At 49.1% G+C, this 14,134-nt stretch overlaps 1 protein-coding gene and 2 long non-coding RNA genes across 7 annotated transcripts in view; 1 reads left to right on the plus strand and 2 right to left on the minus strand.

Annotated features, from left to right (window-relative positions):
* Positions 1 to 14,134, plus strand: part of LOC309530196 — a 318,904-nt gene that overhangs the window by 151,604 nt on the left and 153,166 nt on the right. For all 5 annotated transcript variants that reach the window (XR_014218652.1, XR_014218653.1, XR_014218654.1 and 2 more), the window contains exon 4: positions 11,611 to 11,776. This is a non-coding gene — a long non-coding RNA (uncharacterized lncRNA). The remainder of the gene's footprint in view (positions 1 to 11,610; positions 11,777 to 14,134) is intronic.
* The window catches only part of LOC309530202, a 49,272-nt gene that overhangs the window by 23,009 nt on the left and 12,129 nt on the right, over positions 1 to 14,134 (minus strand). The gene's annotated exons all lie outside the window — the stretch shown is intronic.
* SOX1 (SRY-box transcription factor 1) lies at positions 8,144 to 11,602 on the minus strand. Its single transcript, XM_082218777.1, has one exon. It carries the CDS (start codon positions 10,648 to 10,650, stop codon positions 9,472 to 9,474), a length of 1,179 nt encoding a protein of 392 aa, XP_082074903.1. The 5' UTR covers positions 10,651 to 11,602; the 3' UTR covers positions 8,144 to 9,471.

Consider the following 14,134-nt stretch of genomic DNA (forward strand, 5'->3'; position numbering starts at 1 on the left):
CCACCACCTCCTGAGAGAGTCTGTTCCACTGTTGAACAGCTCTTACCGTCAGAATGTTCTTCCTAATGTTTAGTTGCTCCATCTTCCATGTGATCACCCTTAAGATATTTGAAGATGGCTATCATATCTTCTTTTTAAAAAAAAATATTTTTATTAATTTTCCATCAAAAAACAAAAGAAACATATAATACCACATTAAAACTTTCACATATTTTCCCTTTTGGACTTCCTTCAGCCTCTCTGACAATAATCCAAATTCAACTTTTTAAATTACACATTTCCTAAATTTGCTATTGCCTTTTAGCATACCCTTCCAAATTTGCTTTTCTTTTTTACAATATTTCTCAAACTTTTACAGAGCTTCTTGAAATGCCACTAGCATTATTCTCTCCTCACTGGCTATCATATCTTCAAGGCTAAACATGCCCATCTCCCTCAACTATTCCCCACAAGGCCCCCCAACCCCTTTCATTCTCTTTGTTGCCCTCCTTGGTGCATGTTCCAGCTTGTCAATATCCTTCTGAAATTGTGGCGCCCAGAACTAGACACAATACTCCAGGTGTGATCTGACCAAGGCAGAATAGAGTGGTACTACTTCTTCCCTTCTACACTTTTGTTGTTATTGGCTAGGCATGGGTGTCACATATTTGAATATTCTGCTATGTGAAGCGCAAAACCAACCCCCTGTACGTTGAAAACTAACACAGCAGAGACGGGGCTTTCTCCCTAATCTGCTAGTTTCAGTTACTTGTTTTATGTAGGGGGAGGTTTAAAGAGAGGCAGCCCCACTCATTGTCTGAAGTACTGGATTCTACTCTGGCATAGCATCTCTTTCTGCTTCCTCTGTAGATTACACTTCCATTGCACTCTTTTCAGTTCAACACCACTCTTTGTTTGGTCTCATTTTCCTTCATCATGCTGGCTCTTAACTCTAACTCTAAAGTCCAGGAAGTGGCATAGAATATTAAAACTTCTGTACTATATCAGGGTGGGGTGAGGGCCTTCTCAGTGGTGACACCGCTCTCATGGAATAGTCTCCCCAAAGAGACTTACTCTCCTCCATATTGTATTTTTGCAGCCTTTTAGCCTTTTAGCCACCCAGGCCTTTTAATATTACAGGTTATTTAAAATATTTGGTTGGTGCTATCTTGTTTATTTCTGCTGCTAACAGGTTTCATTTTTAATCCTCTGCTGGGAAGGAAAGTTTTTGGTTGGTTTGTTCTTATGCTGAATTTTTCTTGTTTTGTTTTATGTACAGTACATGCATTTTAATATTGTATTTGTGTTCTTTTATTTCTAGTCAGCCACCTAGAGAAGTGTGTTATTGGCAGCCTATTCATAGATAGATAGTAAATAAATAAATATTGTAGGGCCCACCATAAATCATGATTTGCCATCCTTGGAAGAGAAGATGGCTGCAATAGGAAGGGGGAATTTCCTCACTTCCTCAGCCTGGTCCTCCAGGTACTTGAGAATGTACCAATTTTGCCTGCAGGACCTTCATTACCCTCTCAGATGGTGTTCATTTAAGCAGAGACCTACAAGGTTTGTGTAGAGAGTCAGCCTGCCATCCAGAGCAACAGATTATTGAAAAATATGCCAGTTGGAGGCTTCAAAAAGTGGAATTACTATGAAGGGATTCCATCTGAAATGGTCTCTGGCTCACCTTATGTAATAATAAAAGTAGCCTTTAAGGTGCCATCTGACCCTTTATTACCAAGCTAGAGGACATACATTTTAAAAAACCCCAAACCCACCCAACTTACACTTTTATCTAAGCTTCCTCAGGAAAAAAATTTTATTTGTGACATCTTAGTTCTAGCTTCGTAATCACTGGTTTTAGGAACGCGTGTGAAGAGAGGGGACACCCACCATTTTAAAACACTTTCCCCACCCGGACTGCCTGAAGGCAAATGGTGGGCGAAAGAGCGTAAAAAGGGTTAATCTAACTACGCCCGGGGTTGCATAAGCCTGAAGGGAAAAAAGTGTCAGAGAAACAACTGCCGGCAGTGGCACTTTCTTGCCGGCACTGCGCGTCCTGCAAGGTTGCAAGAACAGCGGAGGCGCGCTTTGCGGCTAGAAAAGCGCAGGAAGGCCCGAGAGGTCTTCTTTGCGCACCCTTTTGGCGTGAGAAAAGTCCCCTCAAACTCTGTCCCTTCCCCGGGGATCCCTGCCCAAATGACACGAGGCAGACAGAGGTCAGGACTGGCGAGTTTGTCAGAAGATTCCACCCAGGCTTCAGCAGCCTCTGTTAGACTTTTTTGGCCTTGTTTGATCCAGCGATTTGGACTCTCTTTGGAGCCTTCTCATGTGCCCAGACAAGGGATCCCCGCTGGCCTCCCCCAAGACAACCACACTGGTTATTCGACGCAAATGGCAAGGGAACCAGGGGCCTAGCCAGGGGGGTGCAAGGGGGAAGGTACACCCCCCCCAAAGCCAAGTAAACAAATAAAAATAACTAACTAACCAATCCCGTCACCGATAGCTCGGCTCTAACCCCCCTCCAACAAAGGTCCTCCTCCCACCCCAAAAAATCCTGGCTAAGCCCCTAAGGGAAACTGTTTCGTTTCTGGAAATGTCTCCCCCGCCGACACACACACTCCAGATTTCCATATTGAAATAGGGGGCCCAGGACTAGCAGAACATAAAAGAGATAAAATTTATATAAGGGGGGAAGGTAGGTTATTACTTGCCAAAGACCACCCCTCAATTATAGAAACTTCCCAAAGTCTCTGATATGTTCCTGCCCTCGCCTTATTATTATTATTATTATTATTATTATTATTATTATTATTATTATTATTATTATGTCTCCACTGATGTCTCTTTCTAGAGAGTGATATCCTTATACGCGGGACATACATTCGTGTCGATATGTTTTACATTCTAGGGCGAGAGGTGCACTCTTGACGGCCGTGTGGCCTTCGAGGGATAACTATTCATACGCGCAGCCTCCTTGCTGAAGAATGACCCAAGCATAGCTGAATCAGAGATGGCAGGCTGTGTCGGGGGGCAGGGGTGGGGACACAGTGCCCCCCCGGTGTCGTTGGTCCCACGACCAATTCGGGCGGGGGGGGGTAGTCCAACAATCTGGAGGGCTACAGGTTTCCCAACCTGGTCTGTGGGGGCTGATGAGAGGAGAAGCCTGTTTCTCACTTGCAAGCCACCCTTGAGGCATAGCACGTGTGAACTCGCGCTCAGCCTCGTCGTGCTTGGAAGAGGGGAAACGTGTCTTGAATTCCCTGCTCGGCCATGTCTCTCCCTCCCTCGGCTCCCGGGGTTCCTGGGAGAAAGCAGGCGAAAGAGGAAGCTTGGAAAGGGCCACAGAAATTAGCTCTGCGTGCATAAGATTGGTGCTGCCACTCCAAGTGCGGGGCTACCAAGCACCAGCCGCCTCCATGCCACATCCAGGCAGGGCAGCAGCCCAAACGCCTGTGCCTCTTTCCCGCCAGGGCATGGCGTCTCCTCCCGGTGGAGCGAGCGCGCCAGAGAGCCGGCCTGGGTCTTCCTGGCTCAGTCCCCTGGCGAGCGCAGCAGGGCGCTCGGGTTTTACTTGTTGCCGGGCAGGCCGCTGGCAGCAGCGGGAGCCATCAGCGCTTCTCCTGCCGGGTGATTGTAAATAGGTTTGACTAGCCGCTGATCCCGGGGTCAGGGCTCTCTTCCTCGCTTAATCCCGCGCTCTCCAAACACACTCTGGCCTCTCCCTTCCCCTCCCCGCGCAGGACTCCCCTCTCCTATTCGCTCCGCTTCCCTCCACTTGGACGGCCTCCATCCCCACCCGCTTCTGTGACACCCAAGGGAAGGAGCTCCGCGCCACCAGCTTCGGGGGCGCCGTCCAGCCATGGGGAGCCCAGGCGGGCGCTCCTCCTCACCACTCCCGAGAAGAAAGGCCTCGTTTTTGTAGGTCCTCTGGAGAAAACGAGGGGTCCCTAAACAAAACAAAAACTCCATCTTCATCTATACAGTGTGACTAAACTACACTAAAGCATGGACCCCGGGTGGGGAGGTGCAAGGCAGAAAGGAGTAACTAAAGAGGAACGGAGGAGAACCGTCCAGGACAAAAGCGAGTAGGGCGAAAATGGAATACTTGGTGTGTGGTTCTGGTTCCTGAAGCAACGCGCCCGTATGTGTGTGTGAAAGATCTTTAAGACCTAAATGAGGAAAAGGAGGACGAGCCATAAGGACCCTCTGGAAACCGAGGAGAAAATGAATGCGCTTAAATCGACGTGAACTGCTGCCTAGATCACAGCGCTAAAGATGCTCGGCTTCCAGTTAATTGCTGTTACAGTGCCATTGAAAGCCATAGCTTCAGGTCTTTTAGTTTCCGGGGGATTCGCTCGAAACTAACTGTTGCTGTATGACCAGCAATCGGGTCCTTCCCCCTCCCCCCTGCGCCCCTTGTGCCCAAGTCCCAGCGCCTGAGCTCACACGTGCACCCATCCGGCCAGACCTCCGGGACGCGCGAAACCGATTATCCCGAGAAGGATAAAATGCCGACGGCGGGGAATGGAAGAAGGGGAAGCACTAAGTTACAGGGGAGGAAAATCCCAGTCCAGGAAGTCTAGAAAAATAGGGATGGTTCTCTGGAGGGAAAGGGAAAGGCCTGCTTCTCCAGGAAAGAAATCCCTAAAACGAACTTACTGGCACGGCTTACAAGTCAGTCCCTATCTGGCTCTTGCCGGGGTAAAAAGAGAAACAAGAGGAGGGAGATCTCACTGCGCCATAAGCTGAGTTTTTTCCTCCCCAGAGGCGCCTGCTTCCCCGAGCAGGTGCTGGTGGGGCAGAAGTGACTGCAACTAACAAATTCCCAGAGCCTAAGCGGTGAGCAAGAAAGAAAGAGGAGTTGGAAGCAAGAATTAGGCATAGGGTGAAGTGCGGGAGACTCTGGGAGGAAGAGTAAAATAGGAGGAAGTGCCTCCTAGGCTCCTCAGTTAAAGCGAAATGGGGCTTGGCGCGTAATAAAACAAAATAGCGCTTATACAGTATAAGGTAAACCGATTTATCCCACTAAATCACGCCACGCCAGGGAATCCTGGTGTCACACGACGCCAGCTTCCTTCCGACGCCTTTTCTGGACTCTTGAGCTCCCACTTATCTGGACTCTGAGCAACTCCGTGGGCCGCCTTGCCCCTGGCAGAGGGTATGGCATTGGGGACGGAGCGACAACTGACATTGCGCGCAGAATTCAGCCCCCCTTTCCTTCCTCTTATTCTTCTTCTCAGGGGCCTGATGCGGCTTGGCGAGAGAGCTGGGAAAGGGCAGATCGGTTGCCACCAGCCCCCGCCATCTCCCCAAACTGCTCCCCCAACCGCAACGGCGTCCCCTGGGGGCCCATTGTGCGAGCATGGCGGCCCGCGAGGCCTTGGGGCCGGCCCTTCACGCTTCTCTGAGCAGATCTCGGAGTGTTCCCGCCTCCCACTTGGCCAAGATAAGATCTGAACGGGCCAGGGAGGGCCCAGGATGCGCACTGGTCCATGGCCTCCTCCTCCTCCTCTGCTGGGGGGAAGGGATGCTTGAAAGTAGACTTGATGCTTGTTTTTGGGAGAGGTGTTGCCAGTTCTAAGCACTCGGCGGAAACAGAGTTGCCCACCCGCAGCCCTAATCTTCCAAGCCAGCGCAAATCAGCAGGTCAATGCCGAACGTTTTGTGATTTAAGTTCTGGGTTTGGGTGTTGTTTTGGCTTCTCCCAAAACCCTGGAGGGAGAGGGGGGAAAGGCTAGATGTAGGGGTACTAAGCGGCCGGCCAGCAGCTCCCTCAAGCCCTCCATTCCCCATCCTGTGTTTCGCTCTGTATACACTTTGCTAAGTGTATCTGGAATGACCTCCAAGCAGTATTGAAAGCGGTGCGTTCAGTATAAATGAAATCTTCCATACACCAGAAGCAGATCCGACGATCAAACCAGAGGGCGAACAATTCTCTATCTCAGAATGAAAAATAAAGCATTTAAATCAGGAAATCGTTTAAAACTTTATGTAGTTTTGCATGTTAAATTATTTAGGCATGTGGCTTCCCAGGAGGTCTAATGATTTCTTCTTAAAAATAAAATAAAATTAAAACCCTTACATTTAACTGGTTGCGTGGTGGGGCTTTGAACAAGGTTTTATGAAGGTTATTATTTGACCTGCTTCTCCGCGGAAAGAAAAAACAACAAAGCAAATACATGCACATGAGAATAACAAAAGCACCGAACAAAGTCAACTAAATGAGGATAATAATCATTCTGATTCTGGGTTATGGAGTGAGGCGCAATCTAACCAAAGACATTGATTTGATTGAGAGAGTTAAGCACACGTTTAAATCTTCAGCACTTAAACCATTGAACATATAACGCATTTTAACTTCGCCTAGACTGTGTTGCTAATTATTATAATAATAAAAAGAATAATAGTAAATTTTGAAAAGTTTTGTTGCAGTTCATTTGAACATGGGTGTTAGTTGGCACGAGTTAATAGTAGCGCTGTAGGCAATAGGACACCGAGGGTTAAGGGGCAAGCAAAATGACTTTAAGAACTCCTCTCCCCAAACACAACAGAGAATGTGAAGTCCTTTTGGTACTCCTTCTGCCTCTCTCTCTCTCTCTCTCTCCCCCCTCCCCCGCCCCCTTCCTTCCAGAAAAGTTATTGGCGCCATTTGCATGCAAAGAGAAGCGCAGATAGCTTTCACAAATACCTGGTGGTTTATTACATTTCCAAAAATCAGACCTCTGTGTGTGACAACAGCCAGTTAAATGAGTGGTAACTGGAAACCATAAAGGATTATTCACATTTCATATATATGTATAGAAATTTGGATTGGCACACACACCTCGCCAACATCTGTGGGCGCATGTGCATCGAAGAAACGGGTATGGTTTTTCACCGATGCCCGGTTGCTGGTATTTTCCTTTGTGGCAAACTCCTTATTAAAGATTGAGCGGGAGAGGGAGAAAGATGCACAAGTCCAACATCGATTGGATTGCTGTAAAAGGGCAGGATCTGGTACAAGCAAACTACACACTCGCCCAAAGAGCGTGGCAAGAGTTCCCACCCAGCTTTCAGACGCCGGTCTGCAGAGCGAGGGAGTCAGGAAAAGAGGGCCTAGCAAAATATCAAAAGGGGTGAAAGGAAGGCTAAGAATAAGTTGCATTACAGAAACCAACAAGGTTATTTGGGAGCGAAGGTTGGCGACCACTTCCAAGGATGAGTAATTCAAACGAATATGGAAGGCTGAGAATGGGGAAGTTAATCCCCATAAACCATTTTTAGCAGAGACCGAATAGCCCAGCCTACAGGCCTTAAGAGATCACTTCGATAAAAGATCCATTGAAACCCAAGGAGCTTACTTCCAGGTAATGTGTTTGGAGCATGTAAAGAGCAGTGTCTGCCATCTGCGGGTGGTTTTACTCTGGAGTAACCTGGAGTACGCCCAAGGACTTCAAAGGAAACCAACGGTGGCTGCTCCGGGGCAAGTTTTTTTCCGTAGCTGCAGCCAACTGATATACATAAATGAACACAGGGAGCCAATTACTCATTTGCTTTGCTCTAAGCTTTGTTTCCGCTCTGGACTTCACAGAGTCCTCTCCCCACCCCCACCCCCACCCCCACCCGCCTTCGTTCAATAGTCATAAATAAAAAAGCTGAAACAATAATTGTAAAATGTAGCCTAAACTGTGTCTTTACTGTTATATCAAGTTTAATATCGACTTCCCACTTCAGAATCAGGCAACGGAGAAAGTCACTTTAAATCAAATTTCTATGCAATTAAACAACATTATGATATCCGTACAAACAAATGCATCATTTTAGTGTAACAGCATTCACGGTTCAAACAAGGTTCCTTGGTATTCCGAAGAAGAGAAGACAGTGCTGGGACAAGAGATAGACTCCCCACCCTACCCCATCCGCCCAAAATTGTGGCTTTGTTCAGAAACAGTTTTTATGGTAGTTTTTATGTCTAATCAGTATTCAGCATCATAACTGTATCTAGCCTAAACATGGTGAGTCCAGTAATGTTGGAGTTATATCTAGCCTTAGGGCCCAGAAGGGGGAGAGAACCGTCCAAACCTATTTAAAACCGCTTCACTAACTTAAGACAGAAAACTTAGTACTGTAAGCTAGATGTTTCAATAAGCCCGTGCCAGAAAAAAACAAAATAAACAAGGAATGCTATGGAAAGTATTTTAATCGGTCGCCTTCCTTAACAATACTCAACAGATATTAAAATAATATCCAAAAACTACACCATTAAAAAAAACTTTCTCCCCCTTTTTGTTGTTGTTCGCGATCACAGAAACTCTGAAAAGTCTAAACCCAAATAGGGATTTGTGTGGTTGCTGATCTTATTATATTTCACGTTATATTTATACATATAGTCAATTTCCAATCTCTAGTTTTTAAGGCATGCCATGAATTAGTACATTTTGGATTTACTGGTTGCACTTTCACTTTGAAATTGATATAACTCAGAATCGAACGCATCTTTAGAGTTTTATTTGTTTTCCTTTTTTAGCGGAAACGCCTTTTTAGTAAACTATATACACATTTATGAATTCCCTTGTAACGCCTAAAATTAATTAAAATTATTCCACAATGCATTTACAAGAAGAAAAAAATACAAAAAATAGTTAACAAAAGAAAAAAAAATGCAGACGTAATAAACATTTACAAAATCCAGAATATTGTTCCTGGTTGCAAAAAAATAAAATAAAAATGTTTTTTATAAATAAACAAAATAAGAAAAAATAAAGGACCCCGCTTCGTAAGAACTACAAAAAGAAGAAGAGTTTAAGCGTGGTTTTGGATTTGCATCCCTTGGTACTGTGTTATAAACGAGAACAGTTCTCCCCAACATCTTTGCTTTCCTTAGGCAATAAAAAGTCTTCACAAGAAGCGGCTCAAAGAGTGACCAGTTAGTGCTTCTGTGTGGCAGAAAAGTTGGCGTCGCCTAGATCTTCGAATAATTAACAATTATAGTTATGTCTGTCTGTCTTTTTTGCCCTCCCCCCGCTTTGCAAATATAAACGCATTGTGGCTCCTGGGTGAATGATAAATACTGTACAAAAGAAAAATCTCAGTTAAAACACAGACGGTTTGTCTAAAACCCAACAACAACAGAAGGAAAATATAACAACCCAACTCCCCCCCCCAACCCCCAGTTTCAGAAACTAGTCCTTAGGGTAGAGAGGGAGGGACTGGGGGGCTGCATTAGAGCAATCTGTTACCTTCTCTCTTCATTATCCTCACCATTAGGAATATTTGTTATTATAATTATTATGATCCTTATTACAACGTCATCAAAACATTTCCTCTCTCTTTCTTGTTGTTCTGTACAAAAGGAAGGGGGCGGCGGGGGGTGGGTCTGGGAAGATGGGCAGCAGTGGCGGCGAGGGGGACGAGGGGGCTCCCAGGAGAGAGAGCGCGACACCCTCCATTGCGCCCCCGCGCCCCTTGGCTGGTCCGTCCGTCCGTCCGTGCGCCCTTCCTCCCCTTGGCTCAGATGTGCGTCAAGGGCACCGTGCCGTTGACCCCCGTGCTGGCGCTCTGATAGTGCTGTGGCAAGGAGTGCAGGCGGCTCTGGGCAGCGGCGGCCGCCGCCGCGGCTGCCGCCGCCGCCGCCGGGTCCCCTCCTTCTCCGCCGGGCAAGTACATACTGATCATCTCTCGCAGGTCCCCAGGGCACGGGGCCCGCGAGTGCGCCGAGGTGACGGGCGGGCTGACGCTGGGCTCGGACTTGACCAGGGAGCCGAGCGCGCCCAGCGCCCCGGACGAGGCGGCCGCTGCTGCCGCGGCTGCGGCCGCCGCCGCCGCCGCCGAGTTCTGGTGGGGTTGCGCGCCGTAGGAGATGCCCCCGTAGGCCGACGGCGAGGCGCTCATGTAGCCCTGCGAGTTGGAGATGGGGCTGTACTGGAGGGCGCCCATGTCGTAGCGGTGCATGGGCTGCGGGTTGTGCGGGTGCGGGTGGTGCGCGTGGGCGTGCGGGTGGGCGCCGCCGCCCGGGTGCTGGCTGTAGGCGAGCTGCGCCTCCTGCATCATCGCCGCCGCAGCCGCCGCCGCAGCCACCGAACCCGGGTACGCGCCGTTGGCCCAGCCGTTCATGTGCGGGTAGCCCCCGCCGCCGCCTCCTCCTCCGCCGCCTCCCCCGCCGCCGGGGCCGCCTCCGCCGGGGCTCTCCAAGCGCTGGCCCACGCCGCCCGGGCTCACGCCGACGCCCATGGCCACCGGAGGGCCTCCGCCGGGGCCGCCCGCGCCCAGCAGCCCTCCGGCCAGCGAGTACTTGTCCTTCTTGAGCAGAGTCTTGGTTTTCCTCCTGGGCCGGTATTTATAATCCGGGTGCTCCTTCATGTGCAGCGCCCGCAGCCGCTTGGCCTCGTCGATGAAGGGTCTCTTCTCGGCCTCCGACATGACTTTCCACTCGGCGCCCAGGCGCTTGGAGATCTCCGAGTTGTGCATCTTGGGGTTTTCCTGGGCCATCTTCCGGCGCTGGCCCCGAGACCAAACCATGAAGGCGTTCATGGGCCTCTTGACCCGGTCTTGGTTAGCCTTGGGGCCCCCGCCGCCTCCTCCTCCTCCTCCACCTCCTCCTCCCCCGGCTCCGGTTTGGCCCGAGAGGTTGGTGGTGACCTGGGCTCCGCCGGGGGAGTGCATGTCCGTCTCCATCATCATGCTATACATTCGCGCAGCTTTCGGGGGCCACCAGGCTCCACAGCGTCAAAACATAGAGCGCAGGAAGGCGAAGAAGCGGCGCGCCGAGGAGAGCGCACGACCAGGAGGACGAGTCCGGGCGGGAAAGAGGAGGTGCCGAGGAGAAGTAAATTATATAAGAGTTCACCACGACGGTCGAGAGCGAGGAGGGGTGGTGGTGCTGGGGTTGGGTGGGGGAGAAAGTTGTTTTCTTCTTGAGCTCAGAGAGGAAAGCGCGAAAGCGCGCGCGCGGGAATCTCCTCGGGCGGGCAAAACTTTCTCCCTCTCCAAGAGTGTTGCGCTCCGGTTTCTGGTCCAGCTGGATTCAAAAGCGGCTCAAACAGGTGCCGGGCGGAGGCTCGGGGGGAAGAAGCGGAAGACGGCGCCGGCGAAGAAAGTCTGGCCGATCCACTTTGGCGAGGAGGTGGCGGGGAAGTGCGCGCCCGGGCTCTCTCGTCGCTCTCCTGCGTCCTCGGCTCAGCACACGCGCGCCTCTCTCCCTCTCCCGCACACACACACGCGCACACGCAGGCAGCCGCGCTCCCCTCCTTCTCGCGGCGGCTGAAGTGATCTAATGCGCGCGCCCCCCCTCTCTCCGCTAACTTCCACAGCGAAAGAGAGAGAGAGAGAGAGTTGAGGGAGGGAGCGTGTGTGACTCGCATCCGCTGGTCCCAAGTGAACAGAGGCGAAGAGACAGGAAATCCCCCTCCCCCTCTGCCGCCTCCACCACGCGTAAAAAAAAAAGCGGGAGGGGGGGAAATAAAAGAAAGGAGTAATTAAATCACAAGAAAAAGAGGGGGGAGGAGGAGGGGGGAGTGAGGGAAAAAGGAAGAAAATAGTAAGGACGCGCGGGAGGGGGGGCGAGAGCGAGGGGAGGGGGAAAGCCAAGAGCTCCCAGGCAGGCAGCAGAACTTGCACAGTAATTTGTTCTCTGTGGTTTCCCTCCTCTAGCCCGGGAGGAATCGGGAAAGGAGGAGCAGCCGAGAGATACCACGAGAGAAGAGCCCAGCAGCCATACACCGCGCACCGAACGGGGATTAAATTAGTTTGCCTTGGCCAATCGGAGCGCGCCGGCGGGGGATTATTTGCATGGCGCACTGAGGAGTGACGTCCGGAGGTGAGAAGTACAAACTATTATGGAACTGGCGGGGAAGGGCGAGGGGGGGGGGGCAGGGCGGGGATGGGGAGCCTTCGGGGAGGGGCCACGAAAGGGGTCACACACAACCACCAGGAACGCGGATAAATAATAAAATAACCCGAACCGAACTAAGCGTCTACTAGGAAGCAAAGGCCGTAACGGCGAAAATAAAATAAAATTCCGAGGGCATATATATGTCAATTCGAACCGGTTCAAGATGCGCTTCACCCCAAAAAGATCATTTAAATTTAAATCGCGCGCACCCTGGGGTCCGCCTGATCTTCTGGAACCGTGGCGTGTTTAGCTGCAAAGAATTCATTTCGGGGGAGGGAATAGCAGCAGCGACAGACGTTTTTGGCACCGGCAGAAGTTATTTAGTTTTTAAGCTACTGGACTTTTTCAACCTTGTAAAATTTCCTTTCTGCTTCTTCTCTTCCTTTCCTGTACAGAACTTTGTTTGTTGGTTTCCTATGCCTTTTGTGCTTGCTGAGAAGGAATATAATTTTCCGCTAGTGTATCTTGACGCGCAGGTTTTTTCTGGGCGGGTGTTGGGAAAGGCAATATTTTAATAAGCCCTCAAGATTTATCTGTGTGTAAGAATCTCACCAAAAAGACTCTCCGATCTCAGCTCACTTGGAAGAAAGTTCTATTGAGATCAGTGGGACTCTACTTTGAAGTAGTATCAACAATGACTTATGGTATCTTAATGATTTATCGTGGCATAAAGTTTCGTGAGTCATGAGACAATGTTGGGCAATTTTTAAGGTGCCACGAGACTTGTCCTTGGTGTTCTGCAGTATATAACAGGATTACGTCTCTGGAAATTCTTTCAATTTAATATGTTTAGGATGGGGATGCATGTCAAGTTTAAAATCTGAAATCACTATTTATAAAATGTAGTAGGCTGTAGTATAAGTTGCTTTGAAACTACACTATAAAACATTCAGGTCGGTGCCACCCATGTTTAATAATGATAATGATAATAATAATAATAATAATAATAATAATAATTTTTATTTATACCCCGCCCTCCCCAGCCAAGGCTGGGCTCAGAGCGGCTTACAAGCCGTTTACTCAGGTGAGTTCAGCTAGCCCCATTCCCAAGTAAGGGCCTAGACGTTGAAGCCTAACTAAGAATATTTATTGTCATTTATGTCCCATGGACATCAGTGTGGTTTACCTTTGAGCAATTTTGGAACGGGGTGTTTAAGAAAGATACTAATGGAAGGGGGGTGTTTAAGAAACATAATGCTCGTTCTTGTACTTCTTGGCCCTCAGTGAAGATTTCTCAACTTCCCAGTAGGAGACAGGTCTCCAAGTAGTGAAGATTGTTTTAAGAATGGAGAACTGAAGCCCCATATCCTAGCACAATGCTTGGAACAGAAGTTCTTTCCTGAAGATGTCAATGGAATTTGCTTCCTTGTAATGTGTGCCAACCTAGTAGTTCGAAAGCACACAGTGCAAGTAGATAAATAGGTACCGCTCCGGCGGGAAGGTAAACGGCGTTTCCGTGCGCTGCTCTGGTTCGTAGAAGTGGCTTAGTCATGCTGGCCACATGACCTGGAAGCTGTATGCCGGCTCCCTCGGCCAATAAAGCGAGATGAGCGCCGCAACCCCAGAGTCGGTCACAACTGGACCTAATGGTCAGGGGTTCCTTTACCTTACTGTTTGGCTCAGATTACAGGCATTGTACCTACAGAAGTTGATGAGAAATCTGTACAAAAACTCATGGATTTCCAGGCGCCCAATCTCAATCAACAAACCCCTCCAGCTGACATGCCATGTAAAGGGGACTGTCCTGATCTTAGAAGGAAATCCCAGTGGAGATAACTCTGTGGGTCTTTCTGGTGCCTGCTTGAAATAGGGGGCAGGACTTAAATAGATCAGTTTATGTTTCTGCCACACATTTCCCCCGCTTTTGGAACTGATTCATGGATATATCGTTCCAGAATAGATAAGCTTTAGGATTCCACAGCAAGGTCTTGTAATATTTGTAGCTAGGGAGATCATTCTCCCTCATCTGAATATGTTTCTTCACCTCTGTTGACTTTTGAAAACTTCTGGCCCCCTCTAAACCAGAATTGTACAACAAACAACGCTTGAATTGAAAATAAAACCTTAAGCAGATACTTCCGTTGAATAGGGTAAACTGCACTTTTCCCTTGACTCCACGGTTTTCAATGTTTCCCCCGCACCCTCTTTATTCTTTATTTCCCCCTATCATGTATATAAGTAGACCTGCCAACTGATGATAACTTAACTGAAGATGCATCTTGTGAAGTGGACTCTAATCCATGCCACAATACATTTGTTAGGATTTGTTGGGTGTTTATTTCA

The sequence above is a fragment of the Podarcis vaucheri genome (assembly GCF_965113315.1).
Source record: "Podarcis vaucheri genome assembly, chromosome: 4".
Taxonomy (NCBI): Eukaryota; Metazoa; Chordata; class Lepidosauria; order Squamata; family Lacertidae; genus Podarcis; species Podarcis vaucheri.

Coding starts and splice junctions, on each gene's coding strand:
- SOX1 (XM_082218777.1), bottom strand. CDS start 10,650: ATGTATAGCATGATGATGGAGACGGACATGCACTCCCCCGGCGGAGCC.